At 45.4% G+C, this 21,380-nt stretch overlaps 1 protein-coding gene and 1 long non-coding RNA gene across 5 annotated transcripts; one reads left to right on the top strand and one right to left on the bottom strand.

The window, feature by feature from the left end:
• Nucleotides 1-127: 127 nt before the first annotated feature.
• On the top strand, nucleotides 128-16,977 carry LOC134094551 (acidic leucine-rich nuclear phosphoprotein 32 family member A-like). 4 transcript variants are annotated; one of them, XM_062548132.1, is made up of 7 exons: nucleotides 128-342; nucleotides 7,984-8,133; nucleotides 12,430-12,552; nucleotides 12,839-13,040; nucleotides 15,178-15,287; nucleotides 15,404-15,455; nucleotides 15,760-16,977. In XM_062548132.1, exons 1-7 carry the CDS (start codon nucleotides 211-213, stop codon nucleotides 15,843-15,845), a joined length of 855 nt encoding a protein of 284 aa, XP_062404116.1. In that variant the 5' UTR covers nucleotides 128-210; the 3' UTR covers nucleotides 15,846-16,977. The 4 variants fall into 4 exon arrangements, with proteins under 4 accessions (XP_062404116.1, XP_062404117.1, XP_062404118.1 ...); XM_062548133.1 differs by having other exon boundaries at nucleotides 15,407-15,455; XM_062548134.1 differs by lacking the exon at nucleotides 128-342 and adding an exon at nucleotides 1,494-1,683.
• LOC134094552 (uncharacterized) lies at nucleotides 3,355-5,144 on the bottom strand. Its single transcript, XR_009940452.1, has 3 exons — nucleotides 5,123-5,144; nucleotides 3,999-4,071; nucleotides 3,355-3,539 (listed from the first exon to the last, which is right to left on the bottom strand). It is a non-coding gene; the product is annotated as an uncharacterized LOC134094552 (long non-coding RNA).
• Nucleotides 16,978-21,380: the final 4,403 nt, after the last annotated feature.

Consider the following 21,380-nt stretch of genomic DNA (forward strand, 5'->3'; position numbering starts at 1 on the left):
CTATTTTAGTGTCTGTGACAGTTGACCCGACATCAGTTACTACATGTACTAAAGAATAACAGTATTTTTTTAAATCTAAGCAGCACACAGAACAAAACTTTGGTAGGAGGGCAGCACAGTCGCCTGTTCTACGAGCTGCGCTATACATTAAACTTGCGCAAATCAAGGACGCAGTTCGCCGATTGTGGCAGCTGCAGCACTGTGCAGCAAATGTGTTCAGTGTGCAGCCAGAGAAACACACCCAGCGGAAAAGCGTCCACGCCACGACAGAACAGCGTGCAATGCCTCTCTATAAAGCTGCAGCCGCGGGCTGGAATCGCCACACAACGACAGCCGAAGACGGTATTTCGCTGCAATGGCTATTATGTATCGACATTAATAGAACATTTGAAACAATGAAACGACTAAAGCCTTGCAAATGTGGTCTTTGAGCCAGAGGACTAGGCGGGCGGGCCGGTTATGTAACTCAATGTGACTCAATCAAGCAATGGCTCTGCTCTATTCCTGCGCCAGCTATAACGGCAGCAGAGTTCACGTCAGTGGCCTGAATGATGGGTAATGTTTATTCATTTATTCAATACATTTAACAATCGTTAAATGTGTTTCCTCGAAAAATGCGTTTGATAGACTTAACAAAATGGCGCCTGTGTGTTAAGGTCAGGTGATGTGTCGTCTTCTCCATTTTAGCTGGAACATTTTAATTGGCAACGAAACTACGGGGGTGGGACCATAATTTGCATTTTCATTGGTAAGGTTATGTGACGTCCGATTTTGGGCGAAGCGATTTCTCAATTTATTTGTTTAAATTGGTGTCAGTCTGGATGAACAAAATGTGTCAATCTGGTCAATCTTGTTGTTGAGATGGGCTGATCTTAAAGTGAGTTCAGCAGTCTGCTTGAGTGCCCTGGTGGGGGCTTGTCCGCTGTGTTCTTTCTAGGACAGCTGGGGACTGCACATTCGTTCGTGGACACATGTAGAATACAAGACCGACACAGCGAGAACATATTTTCAAGATTATTTGCACTTTTCAATCGTGTTAGTAAGAGATATCACACCCCGTCATTTCTTATTGTTTTGTCTTTATTTCACCTCACATAACCATATGTTGTTTTCTGTAGATAGAAATGTTCCGTTTTGGATGGAATAAACTGCATCTAGAGGGATGGCATACAGGTTTTGCGACACGATGGCTCTATTTCCAATTAGATTCGTGTCCGCTTACTTGCTTGTGAATTAACGGCCTTGAGTTGTTGATATACCCTAAATTATTGCTCCGAGTGGTGCCTCGGGCGACGTCACGTTTCAACAAAACTGAAAATACTTTCTCCGAGGGTAACTTGTTTAATAAATGATGATAGCACATGAACTACTAACAGTCCTTTCTCAACCAAACTCCGCCTCATTGAAGGATTGGACGTTGGGCGTCTGCAAGTGTTAGAAGTACCCATTCTTGTCTATTGATTGGCTGTATGTGACGACAATCACATACCATGTCCCGCCCTCTAAAGCGATCAAGGTAGTGTGTGCCCTGTGTCTGAGTCATAGGTCTGAGTGAGAGGCGGTATCCTGAATAACGCTTTTGCATGTCCAAGTGTTTCTGTATCTCCTAATTGCTTTACTGAAGCCGAAATGGATATGAAGAAAAGAATTCATCTAGAATTACGGAATCGGACACCATCTGATGTAAGAACCCTTTTGGTGAATTAATTTGGACTTGAAAGACAGCATGCAGCGTGATGCTGCCCTTGCTCCGGGTTAAAGGCGCACAGCAGCGAAGTTGATGTGGCATGTTCTTGGATGGACTTTAAATGTAGTCGGCTTCAAGATGTCATTTGTTGAAGAATTACCTTAGATCCAGAATGGCATTTGTCATCCCTCTTGAGCTCACAGAACTATGTGCTAGCGCTTTGTGTTGTGTGTAAATGCAGTGGTGTGCAGCCCGACGGCGGCTGAAGTAAACAAGGGTATCAGTGTGGAGCCATGTTTGTAACTTTAATCTCGTGCGCGCCCTTTTCATTTAGCACACAACTGCATGAAGCCAGAACTTGATCATTTCTGGCATTCTTCTATTGAGTAACTGTCGGTGTGTGAAAGATCAGCCGTTTGTTAAGATTTCCATTAACATCCTCCGGTGTGTCAACATGTGATGGCGATAATGTAGCGTTAAATTTAATCTGTGAAACAATGTTGGAAGGTGCGTTGACGTTATAACGTTAGCCAAGTAAGCTAGCTAACATTAGCTAACATTAGTCTGTAGCTATGACTATCCAGCTTTTAGCTTGTGGTTAACCCCAACCTGTACGTTTGTTGCACGGTGTGTAGAACAATAATGTTTGAAAAACATACTTTAGTAGTTAATGCAACGTTATATCTTATCTATAAACAAAACCACCCCTTTGAAGTAAAACATGCGGCACTTATCAAGATGATATTGCGTTCTGGAATGTTTATTTCACATTAGCAGCTATCGTAAATGTACCTCTAACGTTTGTAAACTACACTTTTTCTTAACACTAATGCAACGTTTTATCCAGTGTTGTCAATTGTAGGATTGACTGTATACCTTTGATCCCATCGGTAATGTGTACAAATCTTTAACTTGCTTTAACGCATAACTCCCAAGAAGTCGAGCCCCATGTCTTGCCGTTCACCATCACTCTCCGCCCGCTGTCTGGTGTGTGTGCGCCCTGGTCGGGTGAGAGAAGGTTAACAAGGCATGTGTTCAGGCGTACGGTTAAGTTCCGGCGTAGGGGAGAGTGGGGTAAAGTGAGACATTTTTTACATTGGCTCCCCTCCAAGCGAGCTTAAATGATATATCGGTGAAATTGACACATTTCCCATTAATTCAGGATGTTTCCTTGCAATGGTAATGATCAGAATGTATTTAGGATGAAAGGCAGTGACAATATAATGTTTTTTTAAAAAGTGGTCTTGTGTCTCACTTTACCCCAGCTTCGGGGTAAAATGAGACAGACCAGAAAAGTCAATGGTGTAAAGTGAACCAGCTTGGGGTAAACTGATTCACATAGTTTTTCCACTCTGAAACATCAACAGATGTTGTAACAGTTAGAATCCTGACTAGTAATAGAATCATGGGGATTGGTCAATTAAGCATTTTATTTCCTAAGCACTTGAAAGTGATTCTAAACAAAATCAAATACAACATAATGTAGGCTAATTCAAAATGTTTAATTAACATTCAATTGAGAGATAGAAATCACCTTGCTGTAATTCAACTTATACACTACAAAATATCCTGTAGGCTGTATAAAAGTCTTAATATAAAAATATTATTGAACACAGCCTCACACACATATAATAATAATAATAATAATAATAAACAATTTCAGCCAACAGAACACAGTCTGTGGGTCAGAACACAGGACCCTTAGAGCCAGAACAGCCTGGGACTCAACAGGACTAGATCCTAAATTAGAGCATCAGTCATTCTCTACTCTTGCAGGCGAAGATGAACAATTGCTCTCTACGGGTGGTTCCACCACGCCTCTTAGGTTCAGGCATCTTCTTCACCACATCTGCTTTGGAAACATATGCCACATCTTTTTTTAATTTAATCCAATTCACAGAGCATTGTACATGTACCAACACTTTACTGTGCACAGCATTTTAATGTGTAGCCTACTAGAGCCATACTCTTAACCTAATATGTACCAGAATTTTTAATATGTAGCCTACTAGCACTTTAAAGGAACACTTCACCGTACGTTATTCGCTTAATTAAGACAAGTTGATACATACCTCTCACGCTTCAATGCGTGCACTCACTGGCTCTGGCGCGCGGCACAACTTTGATAGCACTTAGCTAGCCCAATGCATTCATTAGGATCCAAACTGAGTTAGAAGTGACCAAACACCTCCATGTGAAACGTGACAGGTATGTATCAACTCGTCTTAATTAGGGAAATAACACAGTTTAATATGAAAAAAATGGTGAAGTGTTCCTTTAATTTGCCCTCTAGTGTCCATGTGTAGCTTACCTGCTGTGGCTTTTGTGCTGTAAAGACACCTGACTCATCCACATTATAAATCATGTGTGGAGGGTATGCATGCCTGTTAAAGATGAGAGGCATAGTAAGAACCATATCAGAATCAAAGATCTCACAGGTAAAGCCTCCGTAAAGCATTTGCAACTAAATGATTAATTCTGTCATCTGTCCATCACTACAGCCAGATTGTCAAAGAACTCCCTGACTGTGGTTTTATTGAAGGCTGTAGCCCTTCCCAGGGATGTTGCCTCTGGAGTTCGGACAGAGAGATGGCGACGTGCTAGGAAGCTGCAAAACCAATCTTCACTTAGAGTAGATAAATCATTATTATTATAAGATTAAGATAGCTTTAGTAGTTAGGCCTTAATTAACCTATATAATCATGTGATCTCTTGCACCCTAGCTACCTGCACATTGTGTCTTTGACCAATTGGCAGGGACAGGGATATTGTTTCTCTCTGCATATTCAAATGCAAGTTGACGGCACTCAAGTGGAGTCAATATTTCTGTCCCTTGCAGCTGTTCTGATAGACTTCTTTCCTTCCTTGACCTCAGCAGCTGCACTCTCCATCTCCTCGAGGGGTGTTTTGCCCCAGGTTGTCTTCCTGGTGTATTGCCTTGGCATGATGGCTTTTCTACAATGTTCATCACATTTAAAATAAAAATGTAACATTACATATGAATTCATATGTAATAAATTATAATAATAATGAAGATTATTGATAATTAATACATTATATAAATATTATAATATATTATAATATATAAATAATAAAAATAATAATGATTAATTACATTAAAATATGTTTAAAACTAAACTTAACTTGTGCCTCATGGTGGGGTAAAGTGAGTCACTGTATCACTTTACCCCACACCATTTGTCTCATTTTACCCCACCTCCACCATTTTAGAAAAAATGACCTCTCTAAGCAATTCAGGCTAACCTTCAGCTAGCATCATCACATGATTGTATATGTTGTTAGTTCATCAACAGGTATGATATACGTTTTTCTACCTGAATCAATTCGTTTTGGCACAGCAGCTGATTAAGTTGACAGCAAGAAAATTTACTTTTACATGCACAAAAAACATTTTTTGGGAAAAAACATGCTTACCTCAGCAAAACGAGCTTCTCTCCTTCATGGCCAAGGGGAAATGGGAAGGGCTTGAAAACAAAATGCTCACATGGGCACCAATGTGTTCTGTTGCCTAGATACAGGGTGTGTCTCACATTACCCAGTGTCTCACATTACCCCACTCTCCCCTACGTGGTCCATCAAGCAGGAACTGCTTTCAGGATAAGTGAACAAACTCATGTACTGAAAAATATGTCGGGTTGTGTAGGTAGGATACGGCGCGCTATGATTTTCGTACCCTTGTCCTGGTAAGCATAACAGCTGCGTTATATGCCGCCATTTTAGTGGTTGATTAACTAACTACACCATCTACTTGACCGGAAAAATGGCCTGTCTGTTAATGTCAAAGAGCTGAAAACAATATCTTCAGTTTCCGCGGTTAGATCACCCAGTTGATTTTACTGTGCGGTCGCGTGGTTGGTTGAGCCCTATGCCACCTATTGTCTTTGCTTGGTAGCACAAGTGGCACGGATGCTCTGTTAAGCCGAAGTGATAATGTTGGCTAAATTGGTTTACTATGAAGTTCGGAGTGTAATACGATAGAAATATACTTGTATTTGCTTACACATACTATGGATATGGAATCAGTGTCGTCGGCCATTTTGCATTAAACGTTAGCCAAATAAAATCGTGCGTTACAGAAACTTGTTACAAGCAAGCATCCTTATGCCATTCAGTATGTTTTAAAACGGAAGTAGTGTAATGTGGAAGCGGCTGCTACCCACGTCTTAAAAATGAATTTGCTCTTTCATGGCTATTAGTATGGTTTGCAAATGTAACATACGATTTAACTGTACGCCAAGACGCGACACGTCGGAAGCCACTGTGGTTTGCCAAGAACTTAATAAAATAATTATAAGCTCAACACCAGTGATCAATGGGAGGTCGAGATGGAACAGACTGTTTTCGGGAGCTCGTGTGTTCCAGAGTGCGCTGCATTAATGCCAATTAGCTCCGTGACACCTGTTTATTGGCGCCTGCGCTGCATCAGTGGGAACATGATGTATGCCACCTTGCAGGCTCAAGACTCGCATGCATTTAGACACAGGTCTAAACTCCTCAGACACGCACGCAGAGGGGTTAGAGTGGACACAGGTCTAAACTCCTCAGGCACGCACACAGAGGGGTTAGAGTGGACACAGGTCTAAACTCCTCAGGTCTCTCCGGGACTGGGCAGACTATACTAGCATAACCTGCAGCTCTGCTATGGAGCTCCAGCACATTCTAGCTAGTAATCTTGGGAACAGTAACAGACCTGTTGTGCAGTTAGTCCTGCGTGCAATCTAGGGAACAGTAACAGTAACAGACCTGTTGTGCAGTTAGTCCTGCGTGCAATCTAGGGAACAGTGACAGTAACAGACCTGTTGTGCAGTTAGTCCTGCTAGTAATCTAGGGAACAGTAACAGACCTGTTGTGCAATTAGTCTGCTAGTAATCTAGGGAACAGTGACAGTAACAGACCTGTTGTGCAGTTAGTCCTGATGAAACCCTTTTTTAGGGTGCTTAACAGCAGTTGGTGTGAAAGCATCAGTCGCACTCGGGTCCGCACTAAATCAAGCAGACCGAAACCGCCAACAGAGAGGGTTAAAGCGGAGCGAGAGGCGCAAACGCTCAATAATTTCCGCGTTCTGTCTTCGCAAAGGGGAGGGGGGCTAAATCCCCCTTTAAGCAGACCTGTTAACATTCGAACTGAACTGCTTGCCAATCTGACAGAGATCGATATCCCACTATGACGTCTTTGCGACACACCTCTTTAAGCAGACAGGAACTGTTCTAATTTTTCTCCCATAGAGATGCATTATGTTGCTCTATCTTGTCAGTAATTAAGGATCTTTGCCGCCAAAAAGAGGTGGTCTCGGTCTGCTTGACTCCGCACCAAATGCCAGACTCTGGTGCTGTCCCTTTGGTGAGAATGCAAACTGGGGAAACAAAATTGTGAGTCAAAATTGACGCTTATTTCTACCGGTCCCGGAAGATAAATATTGATGAAACGTCAAAAGGGCCAATTTTGGTTTGTTTGCTGGTGTGAAAGTCTATTTGCTACATAATAACAATTGTATTGCCTGATGCGGACCAGATAATCGAGCTGGTGGTGTGAACGCACCCTGAGACTTGTCCTGTTGGAATCCCTTGATTCATTCTTCCCATGCTTCTTAGTGTTCCAAGGTATGCTGCACACAATGCTGAATATTTTTAGATAACTGTTTACCTTCATTAGATATATGGACTATTCGTTCTTCTCACATTGTGGACTATTCACATATTCTGGCACAGAGTTGAAAAACAGCTTTGTTTTGGTAGATTTCTCCTTGTCCTGGTGAAATATTAAGGCATTTTTGTCCAAGTGTTACGGCAAGCAACACTCTTGTCATCCCTTACTGATGATTTGACTCGGTGTGATGCTAGCTAGACTAAGAGCAGTGTGAATGTCCTCAATGAGATGCAGAACAGAGTCCAGTGGACACACACACACACACACACACATGCTTGCTAGACTAAGAGCAGTGTGAATGTCCTCAGGAGTCAACCCTGCTTTGAGGTGTGTGTGTGTGTGTGTGTGTGTGTGTGTGTGTGTGTGTGTGTGTGTGTGTGTGTGTGTGTGTGTGTGTGTGTGTGTGTGTGTGTGTGTGTGTGTGTGTGTGTGTGTGTGTGTGTGTGTGTGTGTGTGTGTGTGTGTGTGTGTGTGTGTGTGTGTGTGTGTGTGTGTGTGTGTGTGTGTGTGTGTGTGTGTGTGTGTGTGTGTGTGTGTGTGTGTGTGGGCTGCTCCATGCTAAGGTTGGCTGTGGCAGCCCAGTAGCAGTGTGTGTGAGAGGTGCTAACGGTGCTCGTGTTGTGTTTCAGGTCAAGGAGCTGGTTCTTGATAACTGCCGATCAAATGAAGGGAAAATCGAAGGCCTCACAGATGAATTTGAAGAGCTGGAGTTTTTAAGCACCATAAATGTGGGCTTAACATCAGTTGCAAATTTGCCGAAATTGAGTAAACTCAAAAAGGTTTGTACATGGATATGTCTTCAGTGACTTAATCACATCTACACTGCTACTAACACTATACTATAATTCAAAAGCACATCTCTATAGTTAAGTTAAGTAAATGTTCTTGATGTTTTACATTACATTACATTACATTACATTTCATTTGGCTGACGCTTTTTAACCAAAGCGACTTACAACATGGAAAAAAAACAATTAGGATTTTTAAGAGCATTTTGAACAACAATAAATAAATACAATAAGTGCATCAGTGGGTCTAGTAAGTGCATAATAAGTGAATAAGTGCATGAGTGAGTGCGATTGTCTGAAATAGTGCTATGAGAGGAGATGTTCTTTGAAGAGCTGGGTTTTCAGACCTTTTTTGAAGATGGCTAGGGATGTTCCTGCCCTAGTTGGACCAGATAGTGCATTCCACCAACGAGGGACGACAGATGAGAAAAGTTTGGATTGGCCTGCGCGTGCTGGTGGAAGAGCTAGACGTCGCTCAGCTGAGGAGCGCAGCGGTCGTGTGGAGGCATATGCCTGTATGAGGGCATTGAGATAGGTGGGGGCAGAGCCGGCGAGTACTTTGTAGGCAAGGGTTAGAGTCTTGAATTTGATGCGTGCGGCCAGCGGTAGCCAGTGTAGCTGGATGAGCAGTGGGGTGACATGTGCCCTTTTGGGTTGGTTGTAGACCAGGCGTGCTGCTGCATTCTGGATCATTTGAAGGGGTTTAACAGCGCAGGCTGGGAGACCTGTCAGGAGGGCGTTACAGTAGTCAAGTCGAGAGATGACTATTGCCTGTACCAGGAGTTGGGTAGCATCTTGAGTCAAGTCAAGTTTTAATAGTTTGATTAAAGGTTGGGTGTGGAATTCACAAAACGGCCAGCAGATTTGGAAAATAGACAACTGAGTAGTCCCGCCTCCATTCGAAGGACATGGACGCGCATTCATGCACAAGCCAGAATTCAGATGCGCGAGAGCGCGCCAGGCTAGGCACTCTTGAGCTGTATGAAGTGAAATGCCAGCCTGGCGTCTGCACAGCACTTATGAGTTCTAGTCTCCATATGCCAGCCTGGCGTCTGCACAGCACTATAGCTCTAGTCTCCATACAATCGCTCACATCAACTTCCCCAAGCAGCTTACTTAGCTAACTAGTTTTACATTCTTTATTCACCTCCAAAGGGCTGTAGGTAATAGTTCCACAAATCCCAGAAGGCAGATGATTTTATACATTATCGTAAAAGCACCAATTTCTAAAACCAATGATTCTTTTTAATATACCAAAACAACGTTTGATAAATGAACCTTTCATTTTTCAGTAGCCATGGGTGTGTATATTTGAACAGAATCTGGTTTGGTTCTTACCGGGGCTTTTACCTCCTGAAATTTCCGAGTGTGGTGCTGACCTGTTGGTTCGCCTATATTCCACTGAAGCCCCAAGCGGTTAAGTGTCAGTGTAAGGTTTACAACACTCTTCGAGTCACGGTAAAATGTCATTTTTGCTGCATAGCTTATTTATTGCGTGGGTACTTGAGTTAATGTAGGAATCAGCTGTCTTAGTTTGTATAGAAATTAAGTGACACAACAAGAGGGGAACATGGGGGACGTGCAGTAGAGGGGAACATAGGGGACGTGCAGTAGAGGGGAACATAGGGGACGTGCAGTAGAGGGGAACATAGGGGACGTCCAGTAGAGGGGAACATAGGGGACGTGCAGTAGAGGGGAACATAGCCTCCAGTAGAGGGGAACATAGGGGACGTGCAGTAGAGGGGAACATAGCCTACAGTAGAGGGGAACATAGCCTCCAGTAGAGGGGAACATAGGGGACGTGCAGTAGAGGGGAACATAGGGGACGTACAGTAGAGGGGAACATAGGGGACGTGCAGTAGAGGGGAACATAGGGGACGTCCAGTAGAGGGGAACATAGGGGACGTGCAGTAAGCCTACAGTAGAGGGGAACATAGGGGACGTGCAGTAGAGGGGAACATAGCCTCCAGTAGAGGGGAACATAGGGGACGTGCAGTAGAGGGGAACATAGCCTCCAGTAGAGGGGAACATAGGGGACGTCCAGTAGAGGGGAACATAGGGGACGTGCAGTAAGCCTACAGTAGAGGGGAACATAGGGGACGTACAGTAGAGGGGAACATAGCCTACAGTAGAGGGGAACATAGGGGACGTGCAGTAGAGGGGAACATAGCCTCCAGTAGGGGGGAACATAGGGGACGTGCAGTAGAGGGGAACATAGGGGACGTGCAGTAGAGGGGAACATAGGGGACGTGCAGTAGAGGGGAACATAGGGGACGTGCAGTAGAGGGGAACATAGCCTCCAGTAGAGGGGAACATAGGGGACGTCCAGTAGAGGGGAACATAGGGGACGTGCAGTAGAGGGGAACATAGGGGACGTGCAGTAGAGGTGAACATAGCCTCCAGTAGAGGGGAACATAGGGGACGTGCAGTAGAGGGGAACATAGGGGACGTGCAGTAGAGGGGAACATAGGGGACGTGCAGTAGAGGTGAACATAGCCTCCAGTAGAGGGGAACATAGGGGACGTGCAGTAAGCCTACAGTAGAGGGGAACATAGGGGACGTACAGTAGAGGGGAACATAGCCTACAGTAGAGGGGAACATAGGGGACGTGCAGTAGAGGGGAACATAGGGGACGTGCAGTAAGCCTCCACTAGAGGGGAACATAGGGGACGTGCAGTAGAGGGGAACATAGGGGACGTGCAGTAGAGGGGAACATAGGGGACGTGCAGTAGAGGGGAACATAGGGGACGTGCAGTAAGCCTCCACTAGAGGGGAACATAGGGGACGTGCAGTAGAGGGGAACATAGGGGACGTGCAGTAGAGGGGAACATAGGGGACGTGCAGTAGAGGGGAACATAGGGGACGTGCAGTAGAGGGGAACATAGGGGACGTGCAGTAGAGGGGAACATAGCCTCCAGTAGAGGGGAACATAGGGGACGTGCAGTAGAGGGGAACATAGCCTCCAGTAGAGGGGAACATAGGGGACGTGCAGTAGAGGGGAACATAGGGGACGTGCAGTAGAGGTGAACATAGCCTCCAGTAGAGGGGAACATAGGGGACGTGCAGTAAGCCTACAGTAGAGGGGAACATAGGGGACGTACAGTAGAGGGGAACATAGGGGACGTACAGTAGAGGGGAACATAGGGGACGTACAGTAGAGGGGAACATAGGGGAAGTACAGTAGAGGGGAACATAGGGGACGTGCAGTAGAGGGGAACATAGGGGACGTGCAGTAGAGGGGAACATAGGGGACGTGCAGTAGAGGGGAACATAGGGGACGTGCAGTAGAGGGGAACATAGGGGACGTACAGTAGAGGGGAACATAGCCTCCAGTAGAGGGGAACATAGGGGACGTCCAGTAGAGGGGAACATAGCCTCCAGTAGAGGGGAACATAGGGGACGTGCAGTAGAGGGGAACATAGCCTACAGTAGAGGGGAACATAGGGGACGTGCAGTAGAGGGGAACATAGGGGACGTGCAGTAGAGGGGAACATAGGGGACGTGCAGTAGAGGGGAACATAGGGGACATGCAGTAGAGGGGAACATAGGGGACGTACAGTAGAGGGGAACATAGCCTCCAGTAGAGGGGAACATAGGGGACGTGCAGTAGAGGGGAACATAGCCTACAGTAGAGGGGAACATAGGGGACGTGCAGTAAGCCTCCAGTAGAGGGGAACATAGGGGACATGCAGTAGAGGGGAACATAGGGGACGTGCAGTAAGCCTACAGTAGAGGGGAACATAGGGGACGTGCAGTAGAGGGGAACATAGCCTCCAGTAGAGGGGAACATAGGGGACGTGCAGTAGAGGGGAACATAGCCTCCAGTAGAGGGGAACATAGGGGACGTGCAGTAGAGGGGAACATAGCCTCCAGTAGAGGGGAACATAGGGGGACGTACAGTAAGCCTACAGTAGTTGGTTTCATTTTAGCACGCAGCTCACCAGCTTTGAGTAGGCCGAGGCTATGTGCACAAAAGAGTCACGAGTGCGGGGGGGGGGGGGGGGAGGAAGAGGAAGAGGAGGAAGACCGTTAGATTGACGAACGAGCTATGAAGTGATGGTAGCGGGTAAAGAATCTAATTGGCTGGAGTTTCTCGAGCCCTGCCCGTTCCACAGATGACGTGTTTAATTTCCATTTCAGTGCTTCCAACTCAGTGGCTGTAAGTGGGTTAGCAATAGGATTTCAAGTGATTTTGCAAAAATGGCCAAAAAATACCATACCCTACCTTTAAGTAAATGTTCTTGATGTTGTAATAGTTTGATCAAATTGGTTATGTGCTAATTTCAGCTTGAATTGAGTGACAACCGCATCTCAGGAGGCCTGGAAGTTCTGTCAGAAAAATGTTCCAACCTCACACACCTCAACCTCAGTGGGAACAAAATCAAAGACCTCAGCACCATCGAACCTCTGGTGAGACTGTGTGTGTGTGTGTGTGTGTGTGTGTGACTGTGTGTGTGTGTGTGTGTGTGTCCACTCTAGAGGAAGCTGGAGAGCCTGAAGAGTTCAGACCTGTTCAACTGTGTCCACTCTAACCCGTGTGTGTGTGTGTGTGTGTGTGTGTGTGTGTGTGTGTGTGTGTGTGTGTGTGTGTGTGTGTGTGTGTGTGTGTGTGTGTGTGTGTGTGTGTGTGTGTGTGTGTGTGTGTGTGTGTGTGTGTGTGTGTGTGTGTGTGTGTGTGTGTGTGTGTCCACTCTAGAGGAAGCTGGAGAGCCTGAAGAGCTTAGACCTGTTCAACTGTGAGGTCACCAACCTGAATGACTACCGGGAGAACGTGTTCCAGCTCCTCCCACAGCTCACCTACCTGGACGGCTACGACAAGGAGGACCAGGAGGCGCCCGACTCAGACACAGAGGGCTACGTGGAGGGACTGGACGACGAAGACGACGATGACGAAGATGGTACGTCGAACATCGGGGTGGTGAAGTGGTTAAGGAGCTGGGCTAGTGTGCAGTAGTAGTGTAGTGGTTAAGGAGCTGGGCTAGTGTGCAGTAGTAGTGTAGTGGTTAAGGAGCTGGGCTAGTGTGCAGTAGTAGTGTAGTGTAGTGGTTAAGGAGCTGGGCTAGTGTGCAGTAGTAGTGTAGTGGTTAAGGAGCTGGGCTAGTGTGCAGTAGTAGTGTAGTGTAGTGGTTAAGGAGCTGGGCTAGTGTGCAGTAGTAGTGTAGTGTAGTGGTTAAGGAGCTGGGCTAGTGTGCAGTAGTAGTGTAGTGGTTAAGGAGCTGGGCTAGTGTGCAGTAGTAGTGTAGTGTAGTGGATAAGGAGCTGGGCTAGTGTGCAGTAGTAGTGTAGTGTAGTGGTTAAGGAGCTGGGCTAGTGTGTAGTAGTAGTGTAGTGTAGTGGTTAAGGAGCTGGGCTAGTGTGTAGTAGTAGTGTAGTGTAGTGGATAAGGAGCTGGGCTAGTGTGCAGTAGTAGTGTAGTGTAGTGGTTAAGGAGCTGGGCTAGTGTGCAGTAGTAGTGTAGTGTAGTGGTTAAGGAGCTGGGCTAGTGTGCAGTAGTAGTGTAGTGTAGTGGTTAAGGAGCTGGGCTAGTGTGCAGTAGTAGTGTAGTGTAGTGGTTAAGGAGCTGGGCTAGTGTGCAGTAGTAGTGTAGTGTAGTGGTTAAGGAGCTGGGCTAGTGTGCAGTAGTAGTGTAGTGTAGTGGATAAGGAGCTGGGCTAGTGTGCAGTAGTAGTGTAGTGTAGTGGTTAAGGAGCTGGGCTAGTGTGCATTCAGAACAGGTTGCAATTCGGACAAAACGTTTTTGGAGGACCAGCAATTTGTGAAGAGTAGAAGGAAAAGTACTTGCCCACACTAAGTGGATTGATAGTGTAGTGGATAAGGAGCTGGGCTAGTGTGCAGTAGTAGTGTAGTGGATAAGGAGCTGGGCTAGTGTGCAGTAGTAGTGTAGTGGATAAGGAGCTGGGCTAGTGTGCAGTAGTAGTGTAGTGGATAAGGAGCTGGGCTAGTGTGCAGTAGTAGTGTAGTGGTTAAGGAGCTGGGCTAGTGTGCAGTAGTAGTGTAGTGGTTAAGGAGCTGGGCTAGTGTGCAGTAGTAGTGTAGTGGTTAAGGAGCTGGGCTATTGTTGTAGACTGAAAGTTGTGGGTTCAATTCCCGGCTTCCCCGTTGTGCCCTTGAGCAAGGCACTTAACCCCAAGTTGCTCCGGGGACAATGTAATGACAATGTAATCCCTTGTAGTGTAGTTGACATACAGTATGTAAGTCACTTTGTGCTAAATGTAATGTGATGTGATGTAATTAGCATTGTTCTAAATGTAATGTGATGTGATGTGATTTGCATTGCCAGTGCTAAATGTAATGTGATGTGATGTAATTAGCATTGTGCTAAATGTAATGTGATGTGATGTAATCAGCATTGCCAGCCAGCTGATCCTCACAAACAAGAACTAAGGGTGTTTTCACACCAACATCGTTTGGTGCGCACCAAACGGTCCATTCGTACCAAAACCTCTTAGTTCGGTCCGTTTTCGTTGGTGTGAAAGCACTAATCGCACTCGGGTGCGCACCAAAACAAGCGGACCGAGACCTCCAAAAAGAGGAGGTCTCGGTCCGCTTGACTCCGCACCAAAAGTCGACCTCTGGTGCGGTCCCTCTGGTGAGAACGCGAACTGGGGTCCAAACCATAGACTGTAGGTCAAAATAGTGAGTCAAAATTGGCGCCGATTTCTACCGGAAGATAAACATCGAGGAAAAATCAATCAGGCCAATTTTGGTTCGTTTTTTGGTGTGAAAGCGGACCTCACTGTAGTCTATATGCTACATAATAACAATTTCACTGCCTGAAGCAGACCAAATAATCGAATTAGTGGTGTGAAAGCCCCCTAAGTGTGTAGTCTTCGTGCAGTGTGTGTGCACCTGATAATATTTCTATGAGTCATTAAAAGAATCCGTGTGTGTGTGTGTGTGTGTGTGTGTGTGTGTGTGTGTGTGTGTGTGTGTGTGTGTGTGTGTGTGTGTGTGTGTGTGTGTGTGTGTGTGTGTGTGTGTGTGTGTGTGTGTGTGTGTGTGTGTGTGTGTGTGTGTGTGTGTGTGTGTGTGCAGGAGCAGAGGAGGACTATGATGAAGATGCAGCTCCAGGGGATGAAGATGATGATGACGAAGAGGATGATGAGGAGGGTGGGGGGGAGGACGATGATGACTTAAGTGGAGAGGTGAGCTGTCCCTTCCCCTGCGTCTCTCACACACACACACACACACAGCAAACGCAAACTGGGCACTTGTGTATGTGTGTGAAACGCGGCGTGACGTGAAACTTGTGTGTTGACAGGAGGAGGAGGAGGATGATCTGAACGAAGGTGAAGATGATGAGGACGACGCCGGTGAGTATGAAGTGTGTGTGTGTGTGTGTGTGTGTGTGTGTGTGTGTGTGTGTGTGTGTGTGTGTGTGTGTGTGTGTGCGCATCATGTGATTTGTGTGTGTGCAACATGTGGTGATCTGTGTGTGTGTGTGTGTGTGTGTGTGTGTGTGTGTGTGTGTGTGTGTGTGTGTGTGTGTGTGTGTGTGTGTGTGTGTGTGTGTGTGTGTGTGTGTGTGTGTGTGTGTGTGTGTGTGTGTGTGTGCATCATGTGATTTGTGTGTGTGCAACATGTGGTGATCTGTGTGTGTGTGTGACTCTGTTTCAGATGAGGAGCGGGGGCAGAAGAGGAAACGAGATCCTGAGGACGAAGGTGATGATGATGACGACGACGACGACGACGACGAAGACTAAAGCCGCTTCTTTTCTCGCTTTTTAAAAATGACTTGTGTTTCTAAATGGACATATGAGCTGTGGGCGTGTGTGTGTGGGCGTGTGTGTGTGGGCGTGTGTGTGTGGGCGTGTGTGGGCGTGTGTGTGCGTGTGTGTGTGGGCGTGTGTGTGTGTGGGTGTGTGTGGGGGGGGCTGGGTATGTGAAGTCCAGGTTAGGTCACAGGATTAAGTTTATTTGTTAATTTTTTTTTGTTTACCAACTGCAGACTAGTCCAGTTGCGTTTCTTGCCCTGTTGTCCAGCGCACACACACCCTTTTGGACAGGAGCGCATTCCCTTCCTCAAGGTGTTTGTTCTCGCTACCATGGATACTAAAGGTGTTACCATGGGTACCATGGATGCTGGAATGTGTATCTAGATGTTTTTACAACAGAGAGCAGAAATGTACGTGTACGTGTACGTGTGTGTGTGTGTGTGTGTGTGTGTGTGTGTGTGTGTGTGTGTGTGTGTGTGTGTGTGTGCCTATTTTCATGACTACTGCTTTTATAATCTCACACACAAGCCTGCCCTTACTTTCCTCTGGAAGGGTGTTCATTTTACAGAGTAAACTATTTTACTTTTTGTGTGTGTGGAAGGGTGTCCATTTTACCGAGTAAACTATTTTACTTTTTGTGTGTGTGGAAGGGTGTCCATTTTACAGAGTAAACTATTTTATTTTTTGTGTGTGTGGAAGGGTGTCCATTTTACCGAGTAAACTATTTTACTTTTACTGTGTGTGTGTGTCGTCCTCTGGAGGTTTCATTTTACAGAGTAATCTATTTTACTGTGTGAGTGAGTGCGGCCCTGTCCCAGGGAGGCTGTCTGGGGGGTGCGTGCGTGCGTGCGTGCGTGCGTGCGTGGTCCCTGTCCGTCTTGCTCTGAATGTCTGCCATTAGCGCAGGCTGGCTCCTTCCTGTACGTGAATAGTCTGTGGGGTTTTTGTAAATAGTGACCAAAACTTTTTCTATGCTCTTTTGATAATGGTGTGTGTGTGTGTGTGTGTGTGTGTGCGCGCGCGTGTGCACGTATGCCCTTTTGATAATGATAGACATGTTTCATTATCCAGCTGTAACAATTTAACTATAATAAAATGTTCATTGGACATTGAAGAATCCGTATTGTGAGTGCATGGTGTCCTTTCCTGTGCGTGTCTTGTGCGCTTTTCCACCGACAGAGAACCGCCTCTGCTCCTGTTTGCTAACCAGCATTTGAACCATTGAAAGCAAACAAACAAAAACCAGCTGGGAACGTGATTTAATTAGCACCACACTTACAGACGTTAGTTAGCATTTTACACGGCTAATTAGCACCACACTACAGACATTAGTTAGCAGTTTACACGGCTAATTAGCACTATCCTGCAGACGTTATTACCTTTACTGTTGATGATGCACCTTTGTCAGGGCAAACCCGGCGGAACTGGGTTCGTTGACGCCAATGTTCAAAGAATTCTAAACAAAAACGCGGTGGAAAACGGCCTGAGAGATGAGCGCTACCATGGGCACGGAGGCTGTTCTGCACTGCTCTGATTTGGCCGTCCATCAAGAACGTCTCCCCCAGCTGACAGAACACAGCAAGAACTCCCCAGCCACGGAGGAAGGGCGCCATCTAGTGGCCAAGTGACTGTTCATGCACAACACTGGAGAATGGGCAGGGTATGTATGACACAACACTGGAGAATGGACAGGGTATGTATGACACAACACTGGAGAATGGGCAGGGTATGTATGACACAACACTGGAGAATGGGCAGGGTATGTATGACACAACACTGGAGAATGGACAGGGTATGTATGACACAACACTGGAGAATGGGCAGGGTATGATATGGCACAGGTGTGCGGGGTATGATATGGCACAGGTGTGCAGGGTATGATATGGCACAGGTGTGCAGGGTATGATATGGCACAGGTACTGAGCTGCAGGTGTGCAGGGTATCCCCTCCAGTCACACTAGGTCATCACACTCTCAACAGTCTAACAGGTCAGAGGTCATCTTGAGCGCATGTCCATTGAAACCAGATCAGCTGCAGCTGAAGGTAGTAAAGTTCAACCTGAATGATGTAAGTATAAGTCAGCTGTGCTATATTCAGCATATAAGGGCCTCAGGGTGCTTATTAAGGAAGGATTACAGGGTGCTTATTACAGGCTGGTAAGGAAGGCTGGCTCTGTTGTGGGAGCGGATCTGGAGTGCATCACTTCAGTATCAGACAAAAGGACTCTGAACAAGCTACACAGCATCCTGGACAATGACTGTCATCCACTCTACAGCACTATCATACAGCAGAAGAGCTTGATCAGCTGGAGACTACGCTCCATGACATGCACAACAGACAGACTGAGAAAGTCATTTGTACCCAGGGCCATACAACTGTACAATGCTTCACTGAAGGGAAAAGGAGAGTTGGACTTCTATGCATAGTATATCTGCACCTCCACCCTCTTATACACTTACATGGCATGGCTTACATGTCTACCCTCATGTCTAACTCTTATATTATTACTATGTTAAGTTTATTTTAATTGTCCATATATTTATATTAGTACTGTTATTATTATTACTATGCTTACATTTTGTACTGTACATATTTATTACTGGTCACTAGAATTTAATCTTGCACTGTTGCACTGTTGGACTTATTTGCACTACCAACTTGACACACACCTCAGACTGGATCACAGTACCAATCCTCAGTACATTCATGCATACCTTATCTATACTATTCTACTGCTCCTTTAGTCATGTTGATTGTTGATTTGCTTTTTAATTTTCCTGTTTACATTGTTTACATTGTACTGTATGTTGTGTGTGGTGTCTTAAGCTGCTGGGACCTTGAATTTCCCCTTGGGGATCAATAAAGTATCTATCTATCTATCTAACATTAACAATTCATTCAAAATAAACAAATAATCATGAAATTAAAAAGCTATTTCATCTACAAATATCCATTCTTCCACGGAGTCCCCATAGAATAGTGATGATTGATGACTGATGAGAGATATTAAATGTTGAAGGGGGTCAATATCTACCATAATTGTATAGTCAACATAAGCAAACAAGTTGGGCCAATTGCTCTGTCAGTTAGCACTGTGCTACGATTTAAAATGGAGGTCTTGGAGTTTAACAGTAGATAGACTCTTCTTCATGTGGACTCCTACAGTAGATAGACTCTTCTCCATGTGGACTCCTACAGTAGATAGACTCTTCTTCATGTGGACTCCTAGATAGACTCTCCTTCATGTGGACTCCTATATAGACTCTTCTTCATGTGGACTCCTAGATAGACTCTTCTTCATGTGGACTCCTAGATAGACTCTCCTTCATGTGGATTCCTATATAGACTCTTCTTCATGTGGACTCCTAGATAGACTCTTCTCCATGTGGACTCCTAGATAGACTCTTCTTCATCTGGACTCCGACAGTAGATAGACTCTTCTTCATGTGGACTCCTAGATAGACCCTTCTTCATGTGGACTCCTAGATAGACTCTTCTTCATGTGGACTCCTACAGTAGATAGACTTCTCCATGTGGACTCCTAGATAGACTCTTCTTCATGTGGACTCCTAGATAGACTCTTCTTCATGTGGACTCCTACAGTAGATAGACTCTTCTTCATGTGGACTCCTAGATAGACTCTTCTTCATGTGGACTCCTACAGTAGATAGACTCTTCTCCATGTGGACTCCTACAGTAGATAGACTCTTCTTCATGTGGACTCCTACAGTAGATAGACTCTTCTCCATGTGGACTCCTAGATAGACTCTTCTCCATGTGGACTCCTACAGTAGATAGACTCTTCTCCATGTGGACTCCTAGATAGACTCTTCTTCATGTGGACTCCTACAGTAGATAGACTCTTCTCCATGTGGACTCCTACAGTAGATAGACTCTTCTCCATGTGGACTCCTAGATAGACTCTTCTTCATGTGGACTCCTACAGTAGATAGACTCTTCTTCATGTGGACTCCTACAGTAGATAGACTCTTCTCCATGTGGACTCCTAGATAGACTCTCCTTCATGTGGACTCCTACAGTAGATAGACTCTTCTCCATGTGGACTCCTACAGTAGATAGACTCTTCTTCATGTGGACTCCTAGATAGACTCTCCTTCATGTGGACTCCTATATAGACTCTTCTTCATGTGGACTCCTACAGTAGATAGACTCTTCTTCATGTGGACTCCTACAGTAGATAGACTCTTCTTCATGTGGACTCCTACAGTAGATAGACTCTTCTCCATGTGGACTCCTACAGTAGATAGACTCTTCTTCATGTGGACTCCTAGATAGACTCTCCTTCATGTGGACTCCTATATAGACTCTTCTTCATGTGGACTCCTACAGTAGATAGACTCTTCTTCATGTGGACTCCTACAGTAGATAGACTCTTCTTCATGTGGACTCCTAGATAGACTCTCCTTCATGTGGATTCCTATATAGACTCTTCTTCATGTGGACTCCTAGATAGACTCTTCTCCATGTGGACTCCTAGATAGACTCTTCTTCATCTGGACTCCTACAGTAGATAGACTCTTCTTCATGTGGACTCCTAGATAGACCCTTCTTCATGTGGACTCCTAGATAGACTCTTCTTCATGTGGACTCCTACAGTAGATAGACTCTTCTTCATGTGGACTCCTACAGTAGATAGACTCTTCTCCATGTGGACTCCTACAGTAGATAGACTCTTCTCCATGTGGACTCCTACAGTAGATAGACTCTTCTCCATGTGGACTCCTAGATAGACTCTTCTTCATGTGGACTCCTACAGTAGATAGACTCTTCTTCATGTGGACTCCTACAGTAGATAGACTCTTCTCCATGTGGACTCCTAGATAGACTCTTCTTCATGTGGACTCCTACAGTAGATAGACTCTTCTCCATGTGGACTCCTACAGTAGATAGACTCTTCTTCATGTGGACTCCTAGATAGACTCTCCTTCATGTGGACTCCTATATAGACTCTTCTTCATGTGGACTCCTACAGTAGATAGACTCTTCTTCATGTGGACTCCTACAGTAGATAGACTCTTCTTCATGTGGACTCCTAGATAGACTCTCCTTCATGTGGATTCCTATATAGACTCTTCTTCATGTGGACTCCTAGATAGACTCTTCTCCATGTGGACTCCTAGATAGACTCTTCTTCATCTGGACTCCTACAGTAGATAGACTCTTCTTCATGTGGACTCCTAGATAGACCCTTCTTCATGTGGACTCCTAGATAGACTCTTCTTCATGTGGACTCCTACAGTAGATAGACTCTTCTCCATGTGGACTCCTAGATAGACTCTTCTTCATGTGGACTCCTAGATAGACTCTTCTTCATGTGGACTCCTACAGTAGATAGACTCTTCTTCATGTGGACTCCTAGATAGACTCTTCTTCATGTGGACTCCTACAGTAGATAGACTCTTCTCCATTATCTCTTTTCGACCAGGGCTGTGCCGGTGCTGGTGCCGGTGCTGACGTTGAGCTGGTTCTGGTAAAGCACCGGCACCAGCACCGGCACGCATT

Source organism: Sardina pilchardus, chromosome 10 (assembly GCF_963854185.1).
Source record: "Sardina pilchardus chromosome 10, fSarPil1.1, whole genome shotgun sequence".
In the NCBI taxonomy this organism is placed as follows: domain Eukaryota; kingdom Metazoa; phylum Chordata; class Actinopteri; order Clupeiformes; family Clupeidae; genus Sardina; species Sardina pilchardus.

Excerpts from the sequence above, each read along its gene's own strand:
- LOC134094551 (XM_062548132.1), top strand. The coding sequence starts at position 211 with ATGTGTTCAGTGTGCAGCCAGAGAAACACACCCAGCGGAAAAGCGTCC. Across the intron at positions 343-7,983 it reads CACAACGACAGCCGAAGACG|GTCAAGGAGCTGGTTCTTGA; the intron begins GTATTTCGCTGC and ends GTTGTGTTTCAG. Across the intron at positions 12,553-12,838 it reads TCAGCACCATCGAACCTCTG|AGGAAGCTGGAGAGCCTGAA; the intron begins GTGAGACTGTGT and ends TGTCCACTCTAG.